The 18,887-nt window shown below is 41.1% G+C and overlaps 1 protein-coding gene across 3 annotated transcripts in view; it reads right to left on the bottom strand.

Moving 5' to 3' along the window:
* LOC120401555 (pleckstrin homology domain interacting protein) overlaps positions 1–18,887 on the bottom strand; it is a 341,061-nt gene that overhangs the window by 48,790 nt on the left and 273,384 nt on the right. For all 3 annotated transcript variants that reach the window (XM_039531654.1, XM_039531655.1, XM_039531656.1), the window contains exons 24-25: positions 17,710–17,829; positions 953–1,060 (exon numbers count right to left, since the gene is read on the bottom strand). In XM_039531654.1, the coding sequence (XP_039387588.1) occupies positions 953–1,060; positions 17,710–17,829 (228 nt within the window). The remainder of the gene's footprint in view (positions 1–952; positions 1,061–17,709; positions 17,830–18,887) is intronic.

Genomic DNA, 18,887 nt, shown 5'->3' with positions numbered 1-18,887 from the left:
CTGAAGTAAATAAAACAACATTCTTATTTAAGGTGGTTGAATATAAGAGGACTGTAACAGCAGTATGAAATGAAAAAATGAATATACTTCTGTTGAACAACAGATTTCAGTGGTGAACTATGTAAACAAAAGTACTAGGTCAAATACAGACCTTTCAAATTTACTCCCTGAAACCCAAAAGATGCAATTCCCCAATATAACCTCATTGTATCGAATTGTTTAGAAACTTAAGTGTTCACTGCAACATACTTTTAACAAGGGTTAAAAAAATAAATCAGATTGATACATGAACATCAATCACAGGTCTAGGATTTTTTGTTTCATCCTTTTCAGTAATCAATTAAATTATTACAATCGTAACTTTTAAATATTTATTTATTCCTGTTTAAAACTTCTTGGGCAATCATTTCTTTTTTTTTTAATCTTAATAAATCATTTTAAACACAAAGTTAAAAATATCTGTTTTAAAAAGATTCTGTCAGCAAAACTACAGACACTTTTTGTCAAATAACATGTATATAAAAGTTCTTTTCTACAGGGCTGCCCAGAGGATTCAGGGGGTCTGGGGCAGGGGAGGGTCTTCGGTGGCAATTCAGCGGTGGGTCCCTCTCGGAGGGAAGGACCCGTCGCCGAATTGCCGCCGAAGAATGAAGCGGCGGCAATAGAGAAGCTTAAGTGCCGCCGATTGCGTCTCCCCCCCCGCCGCTTGCGGCGCTTGTACTCACCGGGCAGCGTGCCGAGGCTTTGGCAGCACTTCTGCGGCGGGTCCTTCACTCACTCCGAGTCTTCGGCTGCACGGAAAGACCTGCCGCTGAAAACCCGGAGTGGCTCATGGGGGCCCCTGCGGGACCCAGGGCAAATTGCCCCACTTGCCCCTCCCCTCTGGGCGGCCCTGCTTTTCTATGACTTATTTTAAAGACAACAAAAATGGGAAAAGTAAGAAATATCATACCCGTAGCTCCATTTTATGCCACGGCTGTTTTTTTGGATTAATGCTATATATTTTATTCTTTTTAGCCATTACAACATACGCTTCATGACCTTGTCGGAAATAGTAAACCTAAGAATGAAACAAAAATTAATTAAGCAACATTTTAAAATGCCAAAACGTTAGCAGATTGCTGATACACAGTATGTTCCCTTCCAAACCAAGATGGTACAGATACATGCAAATAAGGCCTTTAAAGGAGCTATAAAGTATTATTTTAACTTTAAACAGTGATAAGCTGCACTAGTCAGAGTAGGAACTCCCAAGTTATCAAGATAATGCACCACCCAATGGGTACACTAAATATTATAGTGGATCAAGTATTGTTCAAATGTTTGTAGTAGGAATAAATTGCTAGTTTGTTTAAAAGAGACTAAATCAAATGCGAAAGGTTCACAAAGTATAGCTATTACTCCATTTTACAGCATATGGAATCTGCTACTTTTTTAGTTAGAGAAAATAATGCTAACACACATGCTTGTGTATTAGGAGAAACTGGAGAATTACTTCATGCATAAATACAAGTTTTATACTAATATTCTGAGAAAATAGATTCCTCCTCTCTTAAAGAAGGCATATGGCCTGGTGGATTGAGTGCTCGTATGGCTTCTCTCAGCATGGCATGAATATATTCTAGCACAATCAGTTGTGAAAATAAGGGAGAACTAAAATAAATACATGACTCACCTTATTTTTCCCCTAGAAATAATTTTAATGGGTGTTTACAAACTTACCTGCAATGTTTACTCTGGAAATGTTAATAATTGCTTTTTCAGGGCCTGGTGTTTGACTAATATAATCTACTTTTATTCTGCATTATAATAGTATTTGTTTTATGTATTGGTATCTTTATGATGCATTTGGATGCTACAGAAATTTGTTATCCATCATAGTAACCAAATAAACAGCCAGATATACAAAATTATGATGAGTGCAGTAACTTAGATAATATTTTCACCTCAAGGTCCCAGAGACACAGACAAGGTTTTCATCTCGAGGCCAAAAGACCAAAAACATCAAGACACTTGATCACGGCCTTGGATAGGCCAAGAGACTACTTACACTTGATCTAAACAGAACACTAAGCCAATTTAAAACTAACTATCCAAAAACAGGTACTGTAATTCAGAATTCAAGCAGACACTTTCTGCTCAATTTATGCCATAGGAAAAAGGAAAGTGTGAAAAGGCAAAGGGTGGGATTTTCAAAAGCATCCAAGTGATTTAGAAGCAGAAATCCCATTGGAAGTCTTTTATGGTATATTATGCACCTGCAAGATCAAAACAACTTCAATGGATTAAAATAAAATTGCACATGCTGTCCTCACAATAGTTTAAAACAATTCCACATTGCAGCAAATTTCACTGGCCCTCCCAATCAGAACAACCGTATACAGGTGGGTATAAGTGAGTGGATAGAATGTCACAGAGATTAACCATTTACTTACATTGCTAATCATTTTTCTTTAAGTAACACAAATGTCATAGAGCAAATTAAACCATTAGATGTGGGATGGACAAGATCTAAATAATATCTTCCATATGACTGAATAAATTAATAAACACAAACTATTTAAAAAACATTTAGGTCACTTTATAATAGACAATTTTTTATTAAAAGAATATTTCCTTCCATTGACATCCTGTATGACAAAGTTAAGAGCAGAGCAAACTTGTACACCTGAGATTTGAACTCCTTAACACAGACATATCTGTGGGAGTGCTGCAGTTTTTACTATCAGCTGATGGCATAACGATGAAACAAACTCACTAGAAGCCTTGAATGTACTCAAGGGATAGGTAATAAAATTAAAACTGAACTCCTTCAAGCTAATTAGAACACAAGGCTTTAATAAACAACTAAAACAGCATACTGTATATATGTACATCAATTTTAAATAATAATTTTCTTTATGAAATGCGTAAGCCAGCAATCTGTGGCTCTGCAAATTCAGATGGAAGAACAACAGTTTACATCAAAAACATTTTACTATCCATTCCCATGTAACACATGGAAAGTTAGGTATGGAACTAAACTAAAAAAACCAACACACACACACAACCACAGTGAAGTCTTTGCCTGTTGAGCTGATATGTTAGCAAAAACCTATAGGCAAGTAATGCCATATTATAGAATATTTGATTTAATTTAATTTATGTCACAGAATGAAACATCCTGTAATTAACCTTGCAGAATATTATATTATATATATTAAAGACATGGCCCTTAAATCCCCATTTTCTGTCTGTGATCTTTGAGGTTACAGAATCAGGTGGGAATCATTAGATTTTGTCAGAAATTATGATGATCTAATTGTCAGGAAGAGCAGCAGACGCTACTAAATGCTGGAGCTAAACTACATTTCTGAAAGGTTCTTATTTAAATTTAGTGACAATCATTTACTACTACACCATATTGTTGCAACAGAAACAAAATCCAAATTATTGGAGCAAACTACAGATAATTCCTTCCATACTTACCAGCCACTCCTACCAATTTTCTCTATATAAATGAAACCATTCATACAGACTAATAAAATATTTTCATTTTACAATTAAGGAAAATCTCATGTGAGTTCCATCAAAAGATTGAGCACAGTAACATTAGAAAAAACAGTATGCCTATTCACAGAAAAATATACTTTAAACCAGGGGTCAGCAACCTACGGCACGCAAGCTGATTTTGAGTGGCACGCAGCTGCCTGCCATGGTCCCGACCCCCAGCCCCACTCAGTCCCCCTGCCTTCTGCTCTCCCCTGCGGGGGCAGGAGGAAGAAGCTTGGTCCTGCGGCAGCCAAGCTTCCCCCCTCCCCTGCTTCTTCCCCTAGCATGGCGCTTTCCTGCCCCTCTCCCTCTCCTTCCCTGCGCCAATCAGCTGATGGCCCTTGCAAGGGGGAGGGGGAAGAGCGGCAGCCTGCACGCAGCTCCGTAGAGGATGCAGAGAGAGGTAGGGATGGAGCCTTGGGGAAGGGGGTGGAACAGGGCATATCCCTTCCAGCCCCTGCCATGAGCCGCTCAGGGCAGGGGATGGGAGCACCCCTACGAGCCGAGCACCCCAGCCCTCTGCCCTGAGCCCCCCACACACCCAGCCTTCTACCCTGCACCCCCCACCCCCTCCAGCCCTCTACCCTGACCCTTGAACCCCCACCCCCATCCCTCTGCCCTGAACCCCCACCCCAACACACACCCAACCTTCTGCCCTGCACCCCCACAGCCCCATCCCTCTGCCCTGAACCCCCCACCCCCATCCATCCTTCTGCCCTGAACCCCCACACCCATCCATCCTTCTGCCCTGCACCCCCTCAGCCCCCATCCTTCTGCCCTGACCCCTGAACCCCCCCCACACCCAGCCTTCTGCCCTACACCCCCCCACGCTGCAGCCCTCTGCCCTGAACCCCCCCAGCCCTCTGCCCTGACTCCTGACCCCCCTCCCCCAGGTCTTGGGTCCTGGCTGCAGGCCCTGCTCAGCCCGCTGCCAGCCTAGGTGAACAGAACCCCAGGCCGGCAGCGAGCTGAGCAGGCTGGCGGCGTAAGATCAGCATTTTAATTTAATTTTAAATGACGCTTCTTAAACATTTTGAAAACCTTGTTTACTTTACATACAACAATAGTTTAGTTATATAATATAGACTTATAGAAAGAGACCTTCTAAAAACGTTAAAATGTATTACCGGCACGCAAAACCTTAACTTAGAGTGAATAAATGAAGACTAGGCACACCACTTCTGAAAGGTTGCCGACCCCTGCTTTAGACTTTTGATAAATTCCACAGATTCTACTGATACCATACTAAAGAACGTTCAAGCAGTCTAAACTGTAGAATGTTCTCTTCAGGCAGATAAATAGGCAGTCAACTCTCTTAGTTGAATTTCCTTAAAATATATAACAAAGATTTACAAGTGGTGCTAACAAGAAATAAAGTTAAGTGCTATTTATATGGTGAGCTTAACTAAAGATGAAATTGGCCAGCTTTAGGAGAACAAGTCACAAAACAATAAATAAACCTATTTGGGTTTATCAACCTCTCCTGGCAAATGTTGTAAACTACATTAATACCATCTCCCCCACCCCAAATAATTCAAAAATAGTATGAGATATCTCCCTCTCAAAATGTATCTCCCGCTACACAAATAGTTTTACTCTGTAAGTCTTACCATAGTTGTGGGGTTTTGCATGTAATGAAGACGATTATTAAGGTTGCAAAGTCAAACACTCAGGAGTCATAAAATGACAGAGTTAAGGCAACCTTAATTCGGCCTCCTTGTATGTATCTATTATGATACAGTCATCAATTACCCGATCACATACTACTATTTCCACAAGATCCCAATGTCATTCGGTGCACAGAATGGACAATGTTCACTTAATGAGCCAGCCATTCTATATTTGGTTTTCTCCTCATTGTTCAAAGTGTGGCTCATGCTTTATTTACCACATACTATTCAAACCCTGCTGTGAAAGTAGGGCTATTAATCTCCTCATAGACTTTTTCTATGATGAACATCCCTATCCAAGTGCTTAGCAAACATTAATGAATTTATTTTCACAACACCTCTGTGAAATACATAGGTACTATCTCCATTTTACAGATGGCAAACTGAGGCAGAGATTAAGGTGAAAAGTATCCTCTAATTTTGGATGCCCAATTTGAGATACCCAGAGCCTGATTTTTCAGCATTATAGCACTTAGAGATTATTAAGGTTGCAAAGTCAAACACTCAGGAGTCATGAAATGACAGAGTTAAGGCAACCTTAATTCGGCCTCCTTGTATGTATCTATTATGATACAGTCATCAATTACCCGATCAAAGCACTTAGAGCACAGCTCCCATTGACTTCAATTGTAGTTCTGAGTGCTCAGCACTTTTGAAAATCACACTCCAGGGTCTCAAGTTTAACACCCAGAACATATGGAACAAACAATGACTGAATGTGAAAAATCTGGTGCATATGAATTACTTACAATCACAAAGGAACCCTGTGGCAGAGGCAGGGATAAAATCCAATTACCCCGAGTGACATTCAACTGCTTTAACTATGAGACTATCTATTTCCTGCAAACCTCTGCCTCACTCACCACAACCTTTCAACTTCTGCAACAAATGAGGCAGGCGTCCTCCAGACAACAGCCTTCTTTGTACACAACTCTGATTCATTTCCAAAGCAGGGTGGAGAAAATAGCATGTGGTCATGTAATTAACGACTATCACATGCTTACATACAAGGTGGCTGAATTAAGGTTGCCTGTGCATTTCCCAACTTTTGAGCCCTTGAATTTGCAACTTTAATATTATTTTAGTGTATTTGTGTGTGTGCAATTCAAGGTTTTTTTGTTTTGTTTTGTTTTTTTAAAGAAAAGTGAAAAAAACCAAATTCCATAATGTGATATTTTAATGACATCCACATGGGTTATCTGCCAGGCTGGAACCTTTAGATACACAGCACATAACTCTGCCACTTGAGCTAATGGGATAACTGATAGGAAGAGAGGTTATCATCCTTTATGTGGACCAGAACGAGACACTCTGCCAGTGGGTTTACTAGTGCTGGTTGAAACTTGGAATTGTTGTTTTATGGGAAATACTGACATGTCAAGAAATTGGAATGAAACCAAATATTTTTGAAATTTCCCACAAAACAAATTCTGAAAAAAATCACTGAATTTTTTTTTTCATTTAAAAATTTTGTTTCAAGTATTTTTTACTAGGCACAGGCAGATAATACTTAATACTGACTGAAATGTCTTGCATTTTTTTCTAGAGCAAACTGTTTTCTATTTTTGTTGTAATTTGTTTCATTAAACAAAAACAGCATGCACTTTGATTTAGGAAAAAAAAGATAAGACATTTCAATCAGTACCAAACAGCAGCTACCCTTGATGGTTTTAAAAATAAAACAGAATTTTGAAACATAATTTGGGAATTTTCCATTAGAATTTTTTTCTGAAAAAAATAAAAATTCAAACTCTCTCCGGGAATTGTTTTTGAAACAAATATGATTTCTCACACACAAAATTGGTTGAATCAAAACTGCTTTTCCTGATGAAAAACTACTTTGATGAACATTGTCTGACCAGCTCTAGGTTTCACAGACATTGGCTGACAGCAAAGGAATGGTGAGACCCTAGGATCTTTGGCCATTACAGGCTCTGGAGAGAAGTGTACTCTAGTGTATTCACAGACTCTTCTGTCCAGCCCTCCAAAGTTTGACTCTTCCTGCCTCATCCTATACAACCTGTACCTATCCCAGTCCTGTCTCTACACCACCACTAGCTTCTCAGCCCCAGTCCCACTCTACTCACCTAGCCAGTCCCGTGCCTCAGGCTTTTGATCCCAGTCCCAGTCTCCTTTCCCAGGGAGTTCTAATGTCACTTCTTTAGACTCCCCATTCCAGTCCCAGCCTCCCCCACTTCCAGCCACTCCTAATCCTCCCCACTCCCTTGTTCCCAATCTCTTTGCCTAGCCAATACCAGTATCCTCCCCAAACTTGGCTTCCTGTTTCCCCCTTCCCCTGAGCCCACTGGCTCCCATTCCCAGTCTTAGTTCTTGGGCTTCTCACCCAGTCTCAGTGCCCTCACCTCCCCCAGCTCCTTGCCAGTCTCTTTGCTTAGCCAGTCCCAGTTCTACCCCTGCAACCTTTTCCTTGTCAAATCTCCCCCCAGGTCCTTTCCCGTCCTGCTGCTAGACTCCAGTCCCAGCCTCAGCCCCACTGCCAGACTCTAGTCCCAGCCTTTGCCCCCAGTCTACTCCCCCACAATGCCATAGGTCCAGCGCCCGTGTGCTCTGCATCTGAATCAAACTATTTCCTCCCGCATGCTACCCATGTGCCACTAGAGAGTCATTGTGAGCACTGGAGAGACAGGCTCTTTGCTTCATTGCCCAGCCTCAGCTCTGCCAGGAGCAGCTATAACAGGGAAAGTTAGCTTCACTAGTAGACTTGGGCTGCAGCATGTTCAGTCACTCCATGGGGATGAAGCACATGCAGTCTAGCTGTCGAGGCTCCTGAATATTCAGGGAGGATGGAATCTTCAGAGATTTTAGCTGTTAATACCTAGCAAGTCTGTACTGAGCATGTGCAAACTGCAATTTTTCAAAGGCTTTTTACTTGGCCAAGTTTGGGTACATTCTCACAGAGAAAGGCCTGAATATTGCTTTAGGAGCCATACCAGAACACCTGGCAAAACTATATTTAATCACACTGTCAGAAGGTGCAGAATGGTGAGGATCGCTGAGTTGGTACACTGTACCAGAAAGTGTGCCTATCACAGCTGGTGCAGGATGCATCTGGGCAACAAAAAATCAGGTCAGAAGATCCTGGCCAGTAGTTGTTCTTGGGATGCTTAATCCACTCTCTGCACTGGTCTGGTAAATAGTCAAATTGAGATTAACTAAAATATGATTGTACTCTCATGACCAGCTAGCAGTGCATTTGGCAAAGGACTACTTTGTGTTGGTGGCCATTATAAACATAAGAGAAGGTTCATTCTGCTTACAGCTCAGCAGTCAGAATAAAAATATAGGGATCCTATAAAGGCAGCCAGCCAGTCAGGCAGCGGCATAGACAGCTGCAGCGGCACAGCAGCCAGCAAACAGAGCTGTAAACAGGGGAGTTTCAGTGGGGGAGGTTGCAGGGGAGACGTAGAGACCTAGGCAGAGGAACCAACAGGCTAGTGAAGGGAGTGAGTGGTGGTCTGCCAGTGTTCTGGTGCCTGTTGGGAGGTTTGTTTTGGTTTGTGTTTCTTGGACTAACAGGTTTTAGGTGGGAGGGCTATGACCAATAAAGAGGCAGCAGTGAAGGACACAATGAAGATGACTGGATGTGGAAGCTGCGGCATGTACATGATCCTGGAGGGGGTACCTGAAAAGGGTTTCGTCTGCATGAAGTGCCACCTGATAGGGCTGATGGAAGAAAAGATCCGAGGATTGGAGATGCAGGTGGAAACTCTGGTTGAGTTTAGAAGGGGGTTCAAGCAGATGATAGAGCAAAGACATGAGGAGGCTGAAGGGACAAGCTCAGACTTGCAGATGGAAGCAAGACCAAAGAATTCTGAGGGGAGACTACTGGGTGAGGAAAGTGGACGGTGGAAGCATGTGACTAAGAGAACCAGGCAGAGGAAAAGACGGGCCAGTGAAGGAGAAATAGAGCTCAGCAACAGGTTTGCGGAGTTGGAAAATGAAGAAGGGGCACAGCAGGTGGTCGCTGAAGGTGAGAGGGCAAGGAAAAAGAGAAGAGCAGCTAGTCCTACAGGAAGAGGGGAAGAGTAAATGGAGACAACACCAAATATGAGCCCCAGGAGGTTAAGGGATGGGTTGCGGACGATTGCAAGGGTGAATAGGAATCGAAAGGACTTGTAGCCAGTGGGAGCAGGGGACAGACCGGAGAATCACACTGTCACCAGGAAAAGGCAGGTCTACATGATTGGGGACTCCTTACTGAGAAGGATAGACAGGCCTGTAACTAGAGCTGATCCGGAGAACAGAAGGGTGTGCTGTCTGCCGGGTGCTAAGATACGGGATGTGGACCTGAGGCTGAAAAGGATCCAAACGGGAGTGGGAAAGAATCCATTGATTGTCCTTCATGTGGGAATGAATGATATGGCTAGATTCTCGCTGGAACATTTCAAGGGAGACAATGCCAGACTGGGGAAGACGCTTAAGGAAATTGAGGCTCAGGTGATCTTCAGTGGGATTTTGCCTGTTCCTAGAGAAGGGCAACAAAGGTGTGACAAGATTATGGCAATCAACAGATGGCTCAGGCAGTGGTGCTATAAGGAGGGCTTTGGTATGTATGGCCACTGGGAAGCATTCATGGACAGAAGACTGTTCTCTTGGGATGGACTTCACCTGAGTAAGGAGGGAAATAGACTTCTAGGATGGAGGCTGGCACAACTGATTAAGAAAGCTTTAAACTAGGAATCTGGGGGAGATGGTTGGGAGATGTCCAGGTAATCTCCATGCTGGAATTCAACATTGAGAGGGAAGAAAACAAAGTAAGAGCGGATACAGCCATGGGCAGAAGAATGGACATAAGGAGGAAGGGTAGTGTAGATACCAGTCTAATGGGTGATACTGGTGGTAGAATGTCTGTGCCTAACCGGGTAAAGAAGGTCAGTGAAGCCAAACGGCAAAAATTAAGATGTCTGTACACTAATGTGAGGAGCCTAGGTAACAAAATGGAGGAACTAGAGCTACTGGTGCAGGAAGTGAAACCGGTTATTATAGGGGTAACAGAAACATGATGGAATAGTAGTCATGACTGGAGTACAGGTATTGAAGGCTATGTGCTGTTTAGGAAAGACAAAAATAAAGGTAAAGGTGGTGGAGTAGCATTGTATGTCAATGATGAAGTTAACTGTAAAGAAATAAGAAGTGATGGAAAGGATAAGACAGTCTGTCTGGGCAAAAATCACATTGGGGAAGAAAGCTACTAGAGCCTCCCCTGAGATAGTGCTTGGGGTGTGCTACAGACCACCGGGATCTGATCTGGATATGGATAGAGACCTCTATTAAGGTTTTTAATGAAGTAAACACTAATGGGAATTGTGTGATCATGGGAGACTTTAACTTCCCAGATACAGACTGGAGGACAAGTGCTAGTAACAATAATAGGGCTCAGATTTTTCTGGATGTGATAGAGGATGGATTTCTTCACCAAGTAGTTGAAGAACCAACAAGAGGGGATGCCATTTTAGATTTGCTTTTGGTGAGTAGTGAGGACCTCATAGAAGAAATGGTTGTAGGGGACAACCTTGGTTTGAGTGATCATGAGTTAATTCAGTTCAAACTAGATGGAAGGATAAGCAAAAATAGATCTGGGACTAGGGTTTTTGATTTCAAAAGGGCTAACTTTAAAAAATTAAGGAAATTAGTTAGGGAAGTGGATTGGACTGAAGAACTCGTGGACCTAAAGGCGGAGGAGGCCTGGAATTACTTCAAGTCAAAGCTGCAGAAACTTTCAGAAGCCTGCATCCCAAGAAAGGGGGAAAAAATCATAGGCAGGAGTTGTAGACCAAGCTGGATGAGCAAGCATCTCAGAGAGGTGATTATGAAAAAGCAGAAAGCCTACAAGGAGTGGAAGATGGGCGGGATTAGCAAGGAAAGCTACCTTATTGAGGTCAGAACATGTAGGGATGAAGTGAGAAAGGCTAAAAGCCATGTAGAGTTGGACCTTGCAAAGGGAATTAAAACCAATAGTAAAAGGTTCTATAGCCATATAAATAAGAAGAAAACAAAGAAAGAAGAAGTGGGACCGCTAAACACTGAGGATGGAATGGAGGTTAAGGATAATCTAGGCATGGCCCAATATCTAAATAAATACTTTGCCTCAGTCTTTAATAAGGCTAATGAGGAGCTTAGGGATGATAGGATGACAAATGGGAATGAGGATATGGAGGTAGAAATTATCACATCCGAGGTAGAAGCCAAACTCGAACAGCTTAATGGGACAAAATCGGAGGGCCCAGATAATCTTCGCCCAAGAATATTTAAGGAACTGGCACATGAAATTGCAAGCCCATTAGCAAGAATTTTTAATGAATCAGTAAACTCAGGGGTTGTACCGTACGACTGGAGAATTGCTAACATAGTTCCTCTTTTTAAGAAAGGGAAAAAAAGTAATCCGAGTTACTATAGGCCTGTTAGTTTGACATCTGTAGTATGTAAGGTCTTGGAAAAAATTTTGAAGGAGAAAGTAGTTAAGGACATTGAGGTCAATGGTAATTGGGACAAAATACAACATGGTTTTACAAAAAAGTAGATCGTGCCAAACCAACCTGATCTCCTTCTTTGAGAAGGTAACAGATTTTCTAGACAAAGGAAACGCAGTGGATCTAATTTACCTCAATTTCAGTAAGGCACGGTTCCACATAGGGAATTATTAGTTAAATTGGAAAAGATGGGGATCAATATGAAAATTGAAAGGTGGATAAGGAACTGGTTAAAGGGGAGACTACAACGGGTCATACTGAAAGGTGAATTGTCAGGCTGGAAGGAGGTTACTAGTGGAGTTCCTCAGTGATCGGTTTTGGGGCCAATCTTATTTAACCTTTTCATTACTGACCTTGGCATAAAAAGCGGGAATGTGCTAATAAAGTTTGCAGATGACACAAAGCTGGGAGGTATTGCTAACACAGAGAAGGATCGGGATATCATACAGGAAGATCTGGATGACCTTGTAAACTGGAGTAATAGTAATAGGATGAAATTTAATAGTGAAAAGTGCAAGGTCATGCATTTAGGGATTTTAGAATTTTAGTTATAAAACTATATTTAGTTATAAATTGGGGACACATCAGTTGCAAGTAACAGAGGAGGAGAAGGACCTCGGAGTATTGCTTGATCACAGGACGACTATGAGCCACCATTGTGATATGGCCGTTAAAAAAGCGAATGCAGTTTTTTTAGGATGCATCAGGCGAGGTATTTCCAGCAAAGATAAGGAGGTGTTAGTACCGTTATACAAGGCACTGGTGAGACCTCATCTGGAATACTGTGTGCAGTTCTGGTCTCCCATGTTTAAGAAGGATGAATTCAAACTGGAACAGGTTCAGAGACGGGCTACTAGGATGATCCGTGGAATGGAAAACTTGGCTTATGAAAGGAGACTCAAAGAGCTTGGCTTGTTTAGCCTAACCAAAAGAAGGTTGAGGGGGGATATGATGGCTCTTCATAAATATATCAGAGGGATTAATATTAGGGAGGGAGAGGAATTATTTAAGATTAGTACCACTGTAGACTCAAGAACAAATGGATATAAACTGGACACTACGAAGTTTAGACTTGAAATTAGATGAAGATTTCTAACCATTAGAAGAGTGAAGTTCTGGAACAGCCTTCCAAGGGGAGTAGTGGGGGCAAAAGACATATGTGGCTTCAAGACTAAGCTTGCTAAGTTTATAGAGAGGATGGTATGATGGGATAGCCTAATTTTGGCAATTAATCAAAGATCAATTGCCAAATTATCAGCAGGGAAGTATGCCCAGTGGTCTGGGATGGGATGGGATCTGAGTTACTACAGAGAACTCTTTCTTGGGTGCTGGCTGGTGAGTCTTGCCCACATGCTCAGGGTTTTAACTGATCGTCATATTTGGGGTCGGGAAGGAATTTTCCTCCAGAGCAGATTGGCAGAGGCCCTAGAGGTTTTTCGTCTTCCTTTGCAGCGTGGGGCAAGGTCACTTGCTGGAGGATTCTCTGCAGCTTGAGGTCTTCAAACCACAATTTGAGGACTTCAATAACTCAGACATAGGTTAGGCATTTGTTATAGAAGTGGATGGGTGAGATTGTATGGCCTGCATTGTGCAGGCGGTCAGACTAGATGATCATAATGGTCCTTTCTGACCTTAAAGTCTATGAGTAAAAAGGAAGGGCTAAATTCTGAGCAGCTGTACCAGAACCAGAGAAAGCATTTCCATTTCTTGGGAGTCAACTGGCCTGTCTTGGGATAGAAAGGACGAAAGACACCATCCCATGGGATTGTGGGACAGCACTGGTGGACTCTCAGGTCCCAGTATGGGAGGAAAGGGCCAGAGATGCATCCACGCTCCAAAATTTGAGCCTGTGGGACTCAGGCTCAAATGTCTCCCCATACTGATGGGGTCCTGGGGCATGGAGGGCTTGCTGCCCTGAGTCAGACATAATTACGTGTAGCTGAAAGGTGGATATGAACCCAAGCTTGCACTGCAGTGCAGACACATCCTAAACTGTTTTGGCTGAAATTTTCCAAAAAATACAGCCTAAGGCAGACACCCAGTATGGAAAATTTCAGCCCAAACAATTATCGTCAAAGTCATAAGAAACAGAAAATAGGGCCTTAGGGAAGCGTTGAGCAACCCTAATAATAGGTGATGTTACCAGCCGTGTTTATAATAAAATAATTATCTAGCTGTGGAATTTCTTGCACACTCTCGGACACATATGGGAACAACCACTGTCAGTGATATGATTCTGGACTAGATGTATTACTGGTACATCTCTTTTGGTGCAACAATTCCCATGTTTCCAGGTACAGATTAAGTGGCAATTGTCAAGTTCATTAATGTCAAGGTTCTTCTGAACAACAGACAGATGACAGCATATCTAAGTATTCCCTGTATACAGTGCAACATCTGCTTTGCCTGGCCAAATGTGAGATTTCTGTGAAACATGTCAATACTAGTAGGGTGCTAAAGACTCTTAAGCGAGTATGGCACATGCATATTGCTGACAACCCTACAATACCTAGATGGCACCACTGACCAGATTAGTTCATCTTGGATTTGATTCTGTGAGGAGCAGAGCACCTCCATAGAGGCTTTCAATGGAAGCTGAAGTTGATGATCTATGTGGGAACTCAGTTCAGCACTGTAGGTACTTAACACCTCTCCAGAAATGCTTAGCTCTTTGAAGATTCAGGCCCACGCATATTTTATAGTGTATGGCCCAACTACTTCCTCTGGCTTTTTCCTGAGGGGTGAATTTGTTTGTCATTGATTGTGGAAGACAGGGTACATAAAATTTTGCTTTTGACTTGGATTTTCAAGCCATATATTATATTAAGTATTGTTCATACACCCAATACATTGTACTTGGCACATTTTATAAATTAAAAAAAAATTGTTTTATATGTCTCTTTTTTATTTGAACTATTGAATCACAGAATCATAGAAATGTAGGACTGGAAGGGACCTCAAGAGGTCATCTAGTCCAGTCCCCTGAACTTATGGCAGGACTAAGTATTATCTAGACCATTCCTGACAAGTTTTTGTCTACAAATCTCCAATAATGGAGATTCCACAATCTTCTTGGGTAATTTATTCCAGTGCTTAACCACCCTGATAGTTAGGAAGTTTTTCCCAATGTCCAATCTAAACTTCCCTTGCTGTAATTTAAGCCCATTGCTTCTTGTCCTATCCTCAGAGGTTAAGGAGAACATTTTTTCTCCCTCCTCCTTGTAACAACATTTTATGTATTTGAAAACTTATCACGTCCCCTCTCAGTCTTCTCTTCTCCAGACTATACAACCCAATTTATTCAATCTTCATTCATAGGTCATGTTTTCTAGATCTTTAATCATTTTAGTTGCTCTTCTCTGGACTTTCTCCAATTTGTCCACATCTGTCCTGAAGTGCGGCACCCAGAACTGGACACTACTCCAGTTGAGGCCTAATCAGCACGGAGTACAGTGGAAGAATTACTTCTCGTGTCTTGCTTACAATACTCCACGCCAGAATGACATTTGCTTTTTTGCAACAGTATTACACTGTTCACTCATATTTAGCTTGTGATCCATTACCCCCTGATACCTTACTGCAGTACTGCTTCCTAGTCAGTCATTTCCCATTTTGTATGTGTGCAACTGATTGTTCTTCCTAAGTGGAATACATTGCATTTGTCTTTACTGAATTTCATCCTATTGACCTTAGACCATTTCTCCAGTTTGTCCAGATCATTTTCAATTTTAATCCTATTCTCTAAAGCATTTGCAACTCCTCTCAGCTTGGTATCATCTGCAAACTATGTAAGTGTACTCTCTATGCCATTATCTAAATCATCTGATGAAGATATTCAACAAAACTGGACCCAAACTGATGCCTATGGGACCCTTGATATGCCCTTCCGGCTTGACTGTGAACCACTAGTAACCACTCTCTGGGAACGGTTTTCCAACCAGTTATACACCCACCTTATAGTAGCTCCATCTAGCTTGCATCTCCCTAGTTTGTTTATGAGAAGGTCATGCGAGACAGTATCAAAAGCCTTACTAAAGTCAAGATATACGACATCTACCACTTCCCTCCATCTACAAAGCTTGTTACCCTGTCAAAGATAGCTCTTAGGCTGGTTTGACAGGATTTTCTTTTAAGTACCAGTCATCATGGATTTGTCATCACCTTATTATCTTCTAGGTGTTTGCAAATTGATTGCTTACTTATTTGCTCCATTATCTTTCTGGGTACTGAAGCTAAGATGACTGGTCTGTTATTCCCCAGGTTGTCCTTAATTCCCTTTTGATAGATTGGCACTATATGCCCTTTTCCAATATTCTGGAATGTACCCCATCTTCCATGACTTTTCGAAGATAATTGCTAATGGCTCAGATATCTCTTCAGTCAGCTCCTTGAGTATTCTAGGATTTATTCATCAGGACCTGGTGACGAAGACATTTGTCTAAGTAATTTTTAACTTGTTCTTTTCCTATTTTAGCCTCTGATCCTACCTCATTTTCACTGGTATTCACTATTTGTGAGATCCAATTGCTACTATCCTGTTTGGTGAAAATTGAAACAAAAAGGTCATTTAGAACTTCTGCCATTTCCACATGTTCTGTTATTGTTCTCTTCTCCCCTCGTCCCCCACTGAGTAATGGGCTTACCCTGTCCTTAGTCCTCCTCCTACTTCTAATGTATTTGTAGAATGTTTTCTTGTTATTCTTTACATCTCCAGCTAGTGTGATCTCGTTTTGTGCCTTTGCCTTTCTAATTTTGTCCCTTTATACTTGTATAATTTGTTTACATTCATCCTTTGTAATTTGACCTAGTTTCCACTTTTTGGAGGACTTTTTTCAGTTTGAGATCACTGAAGATCTCCTGGTCAAGACAGGGTTGTCTCTTGTCATACTTCCTATCTTTCCCACACAATGGATAGTTTGCTCTTGTGCCCTAATAATGTCTCTTTGACAGACTGCCAACTGTCTTGAACTGTCTTTCCCCTTAGATTTGCTTCCCATGGGATCTTACCTACCAAGTTCCTGAGTTTGCTAAAGTCTGCCTTCTTGAAATCCATTATCTTTATTGTGCCAGTCCTTAGAATCATGAACTCTATCATTTCATGATCCACTTTCAAATTCTTAACCAGTTCCTATTTGTCAAAATTAAATCTAGAACAGCTTCTCCCCTAGAAGCTTTCTCCATCTTCTAAAATAAAAAATGGTCTCCAATACATTCCAAGAACTTATTGGATAATCTGTGCCCTGCTGTGTTACTTTCCCAACAGATGTCTGGGTAGCTGAAGTTCCCCATCACCACCAAGTCCTGTGCTTTGGGTGATTTTGTTAGTTATTTAAAAAAAACCTCATCCACCTCTTCTTCCTGGTTAGAAGTAGTAGACCCCTACCATGACATCACCCTTGTTTTTGTTTTTTTTTTACCCCTTTTATCCTTACCCAGAGACTTTCAGCAAGTCTGTCTCCTATTTCTATCTCAACCTCAGTCCAAGTTTATACATTCTTGATACATAAGGCAATACCTCCTCCCTTTTCCTCCTACCTGAGCAAGCTGTACCTTTCTATACCAATAATCCCACCAAGTCTCCGTGATGCCAGCTATGTCATAGTTGTGTGTATTAACTAGTATTTCCAGTTCTTCCTGCTTTACTTCTTGCTTTAGTATATGGGGCATATACCCCATTGAAGTAACAGAGGTGAGGAAAGGCACAGAAGAAATACCGTGCAATAAAAAACTATCACAATACTGTGGAAAAAGAAAAGGGATGGCCCAAATGTGACATAGCATTTAGAAGATTTTGAGGGGCGCAGAGGCAGTGTAGAATGTGCTTACAGAGAAATTTTCATTCTGAAAGAAAATAATTTTGGCTTGATTAAAATTAAGCTTTAAAGGGAGTTTTAATCAATCCAAAATGTTCAGAAAAATAATGATGAAAAATAATTACATACATTTCTAAAAAGGTTATGTAAAAAAGTTGAAAAACTGGAAATGGAATGCAAGAATCTTGAGAAAAACAAAAATACCTCATCACCCATTTGTGGCACAAACGGACACCGGCGAGGAATAGTATCTGTAATCCATGCTGAAGGCAGCCATTCTTCCAACGTCAAGCCATTTTCTGCCAAAACTCCCACAGCCAACCTCTAAAGAAAATGCACACAATAATATATTAACAACAATAATTCACCTTTTACCCAAACTCACAATTTGTTCCCAAAATACATCATTTTGTCAAAGTCTCAACTAGAATTTTTTGAAAATGATTTTTATCATAAAAAGGAAAATAAATGACATGACCAGATTAGAAATGTTATTGAAAAGTTTAGGCTAATTTAATAGTGGAGCTACAAAATGAGACTTTATAATCAAAACAATGAAACTTGAATTTAATACTTTCTTTTACCCAAATAACATTTGACTAATGTACATAAAGTATGAATTTATTAGCATCCAGCCATGTGACAAGTTTTGAGAGTTGAGAGAGAAGCAATTGAAATTTCCCAAATTCTATATTTTATTGTACACAAAAAAACCTTATGTTAAAAGAACATTATTAAAGATCCAGTGCTGACTGATCTTTTTAAAGACTGATCTTTTTAAACTGACTGATCAGTTTAAAGGTGAAGCTTTAGCAAGTCTTTACTAAGCACGGCCAAATTAGGACAAATTTTCATGGGAATAGCAAAAAAACACATCTCTGACACAAATACCACTCCACCTGCCAATTTCAAGTGCCTACTTCAAAATATGGAGGTGTTAGAGCTTCTCAAAGAAAAGGCTGCCAGAATAATACACAGTGCAACCAACCCTGTCTATAATATATACACATTAGGAAGTTCAGTTACTCACTCATGCATTGGGAGACTGAATTTTTCATTTTTTTTATTTTACAAATAACGTTCAGCGGCGCCTCCCATACTAGGGCATAAAGGGTGGAGTGGCTATGACCCTCCCCTCAGTTCTCTCACAATTTAAAGCCTGGGTAGCTGAGGACTTTGAAAAACAAGGATGGAAGGTGGGTCATGGGACTACAACAGCTTGAAGAACCTCAATTATCGTAGGGTAAATAACTGTACTTGTTCGAATACGTGTTAGTATAAGTCCCACTCTAGGTGACAGGCAAGAAGAATCCTCCCTGGATGCGAGTGAAGAATCTCAGTTGTATTAGTCACACATGGATTGAAGTACTGCTCTTCCATAT

This window comes from Mauremys reevesii, linkage group 3 (genome assembly GCF_016161935.1).
Source record: "Mauremys reevesii isolate NIE-2019 linkage group 3, ASM1616193v1, whole genome shotgun sequence".
In the NCBI taxonomy this organism is placed as follows: Eukaryota; Metazoa; Chordata; order Testudines; family Geoemydidae; genus Mauremys; species Mauremys reevesii.
The sequence above is the reverse complement of the archived record's forward strand: the minus strand, read 5'-3'. Positions and strand labels throughout refer to the sequence as shown.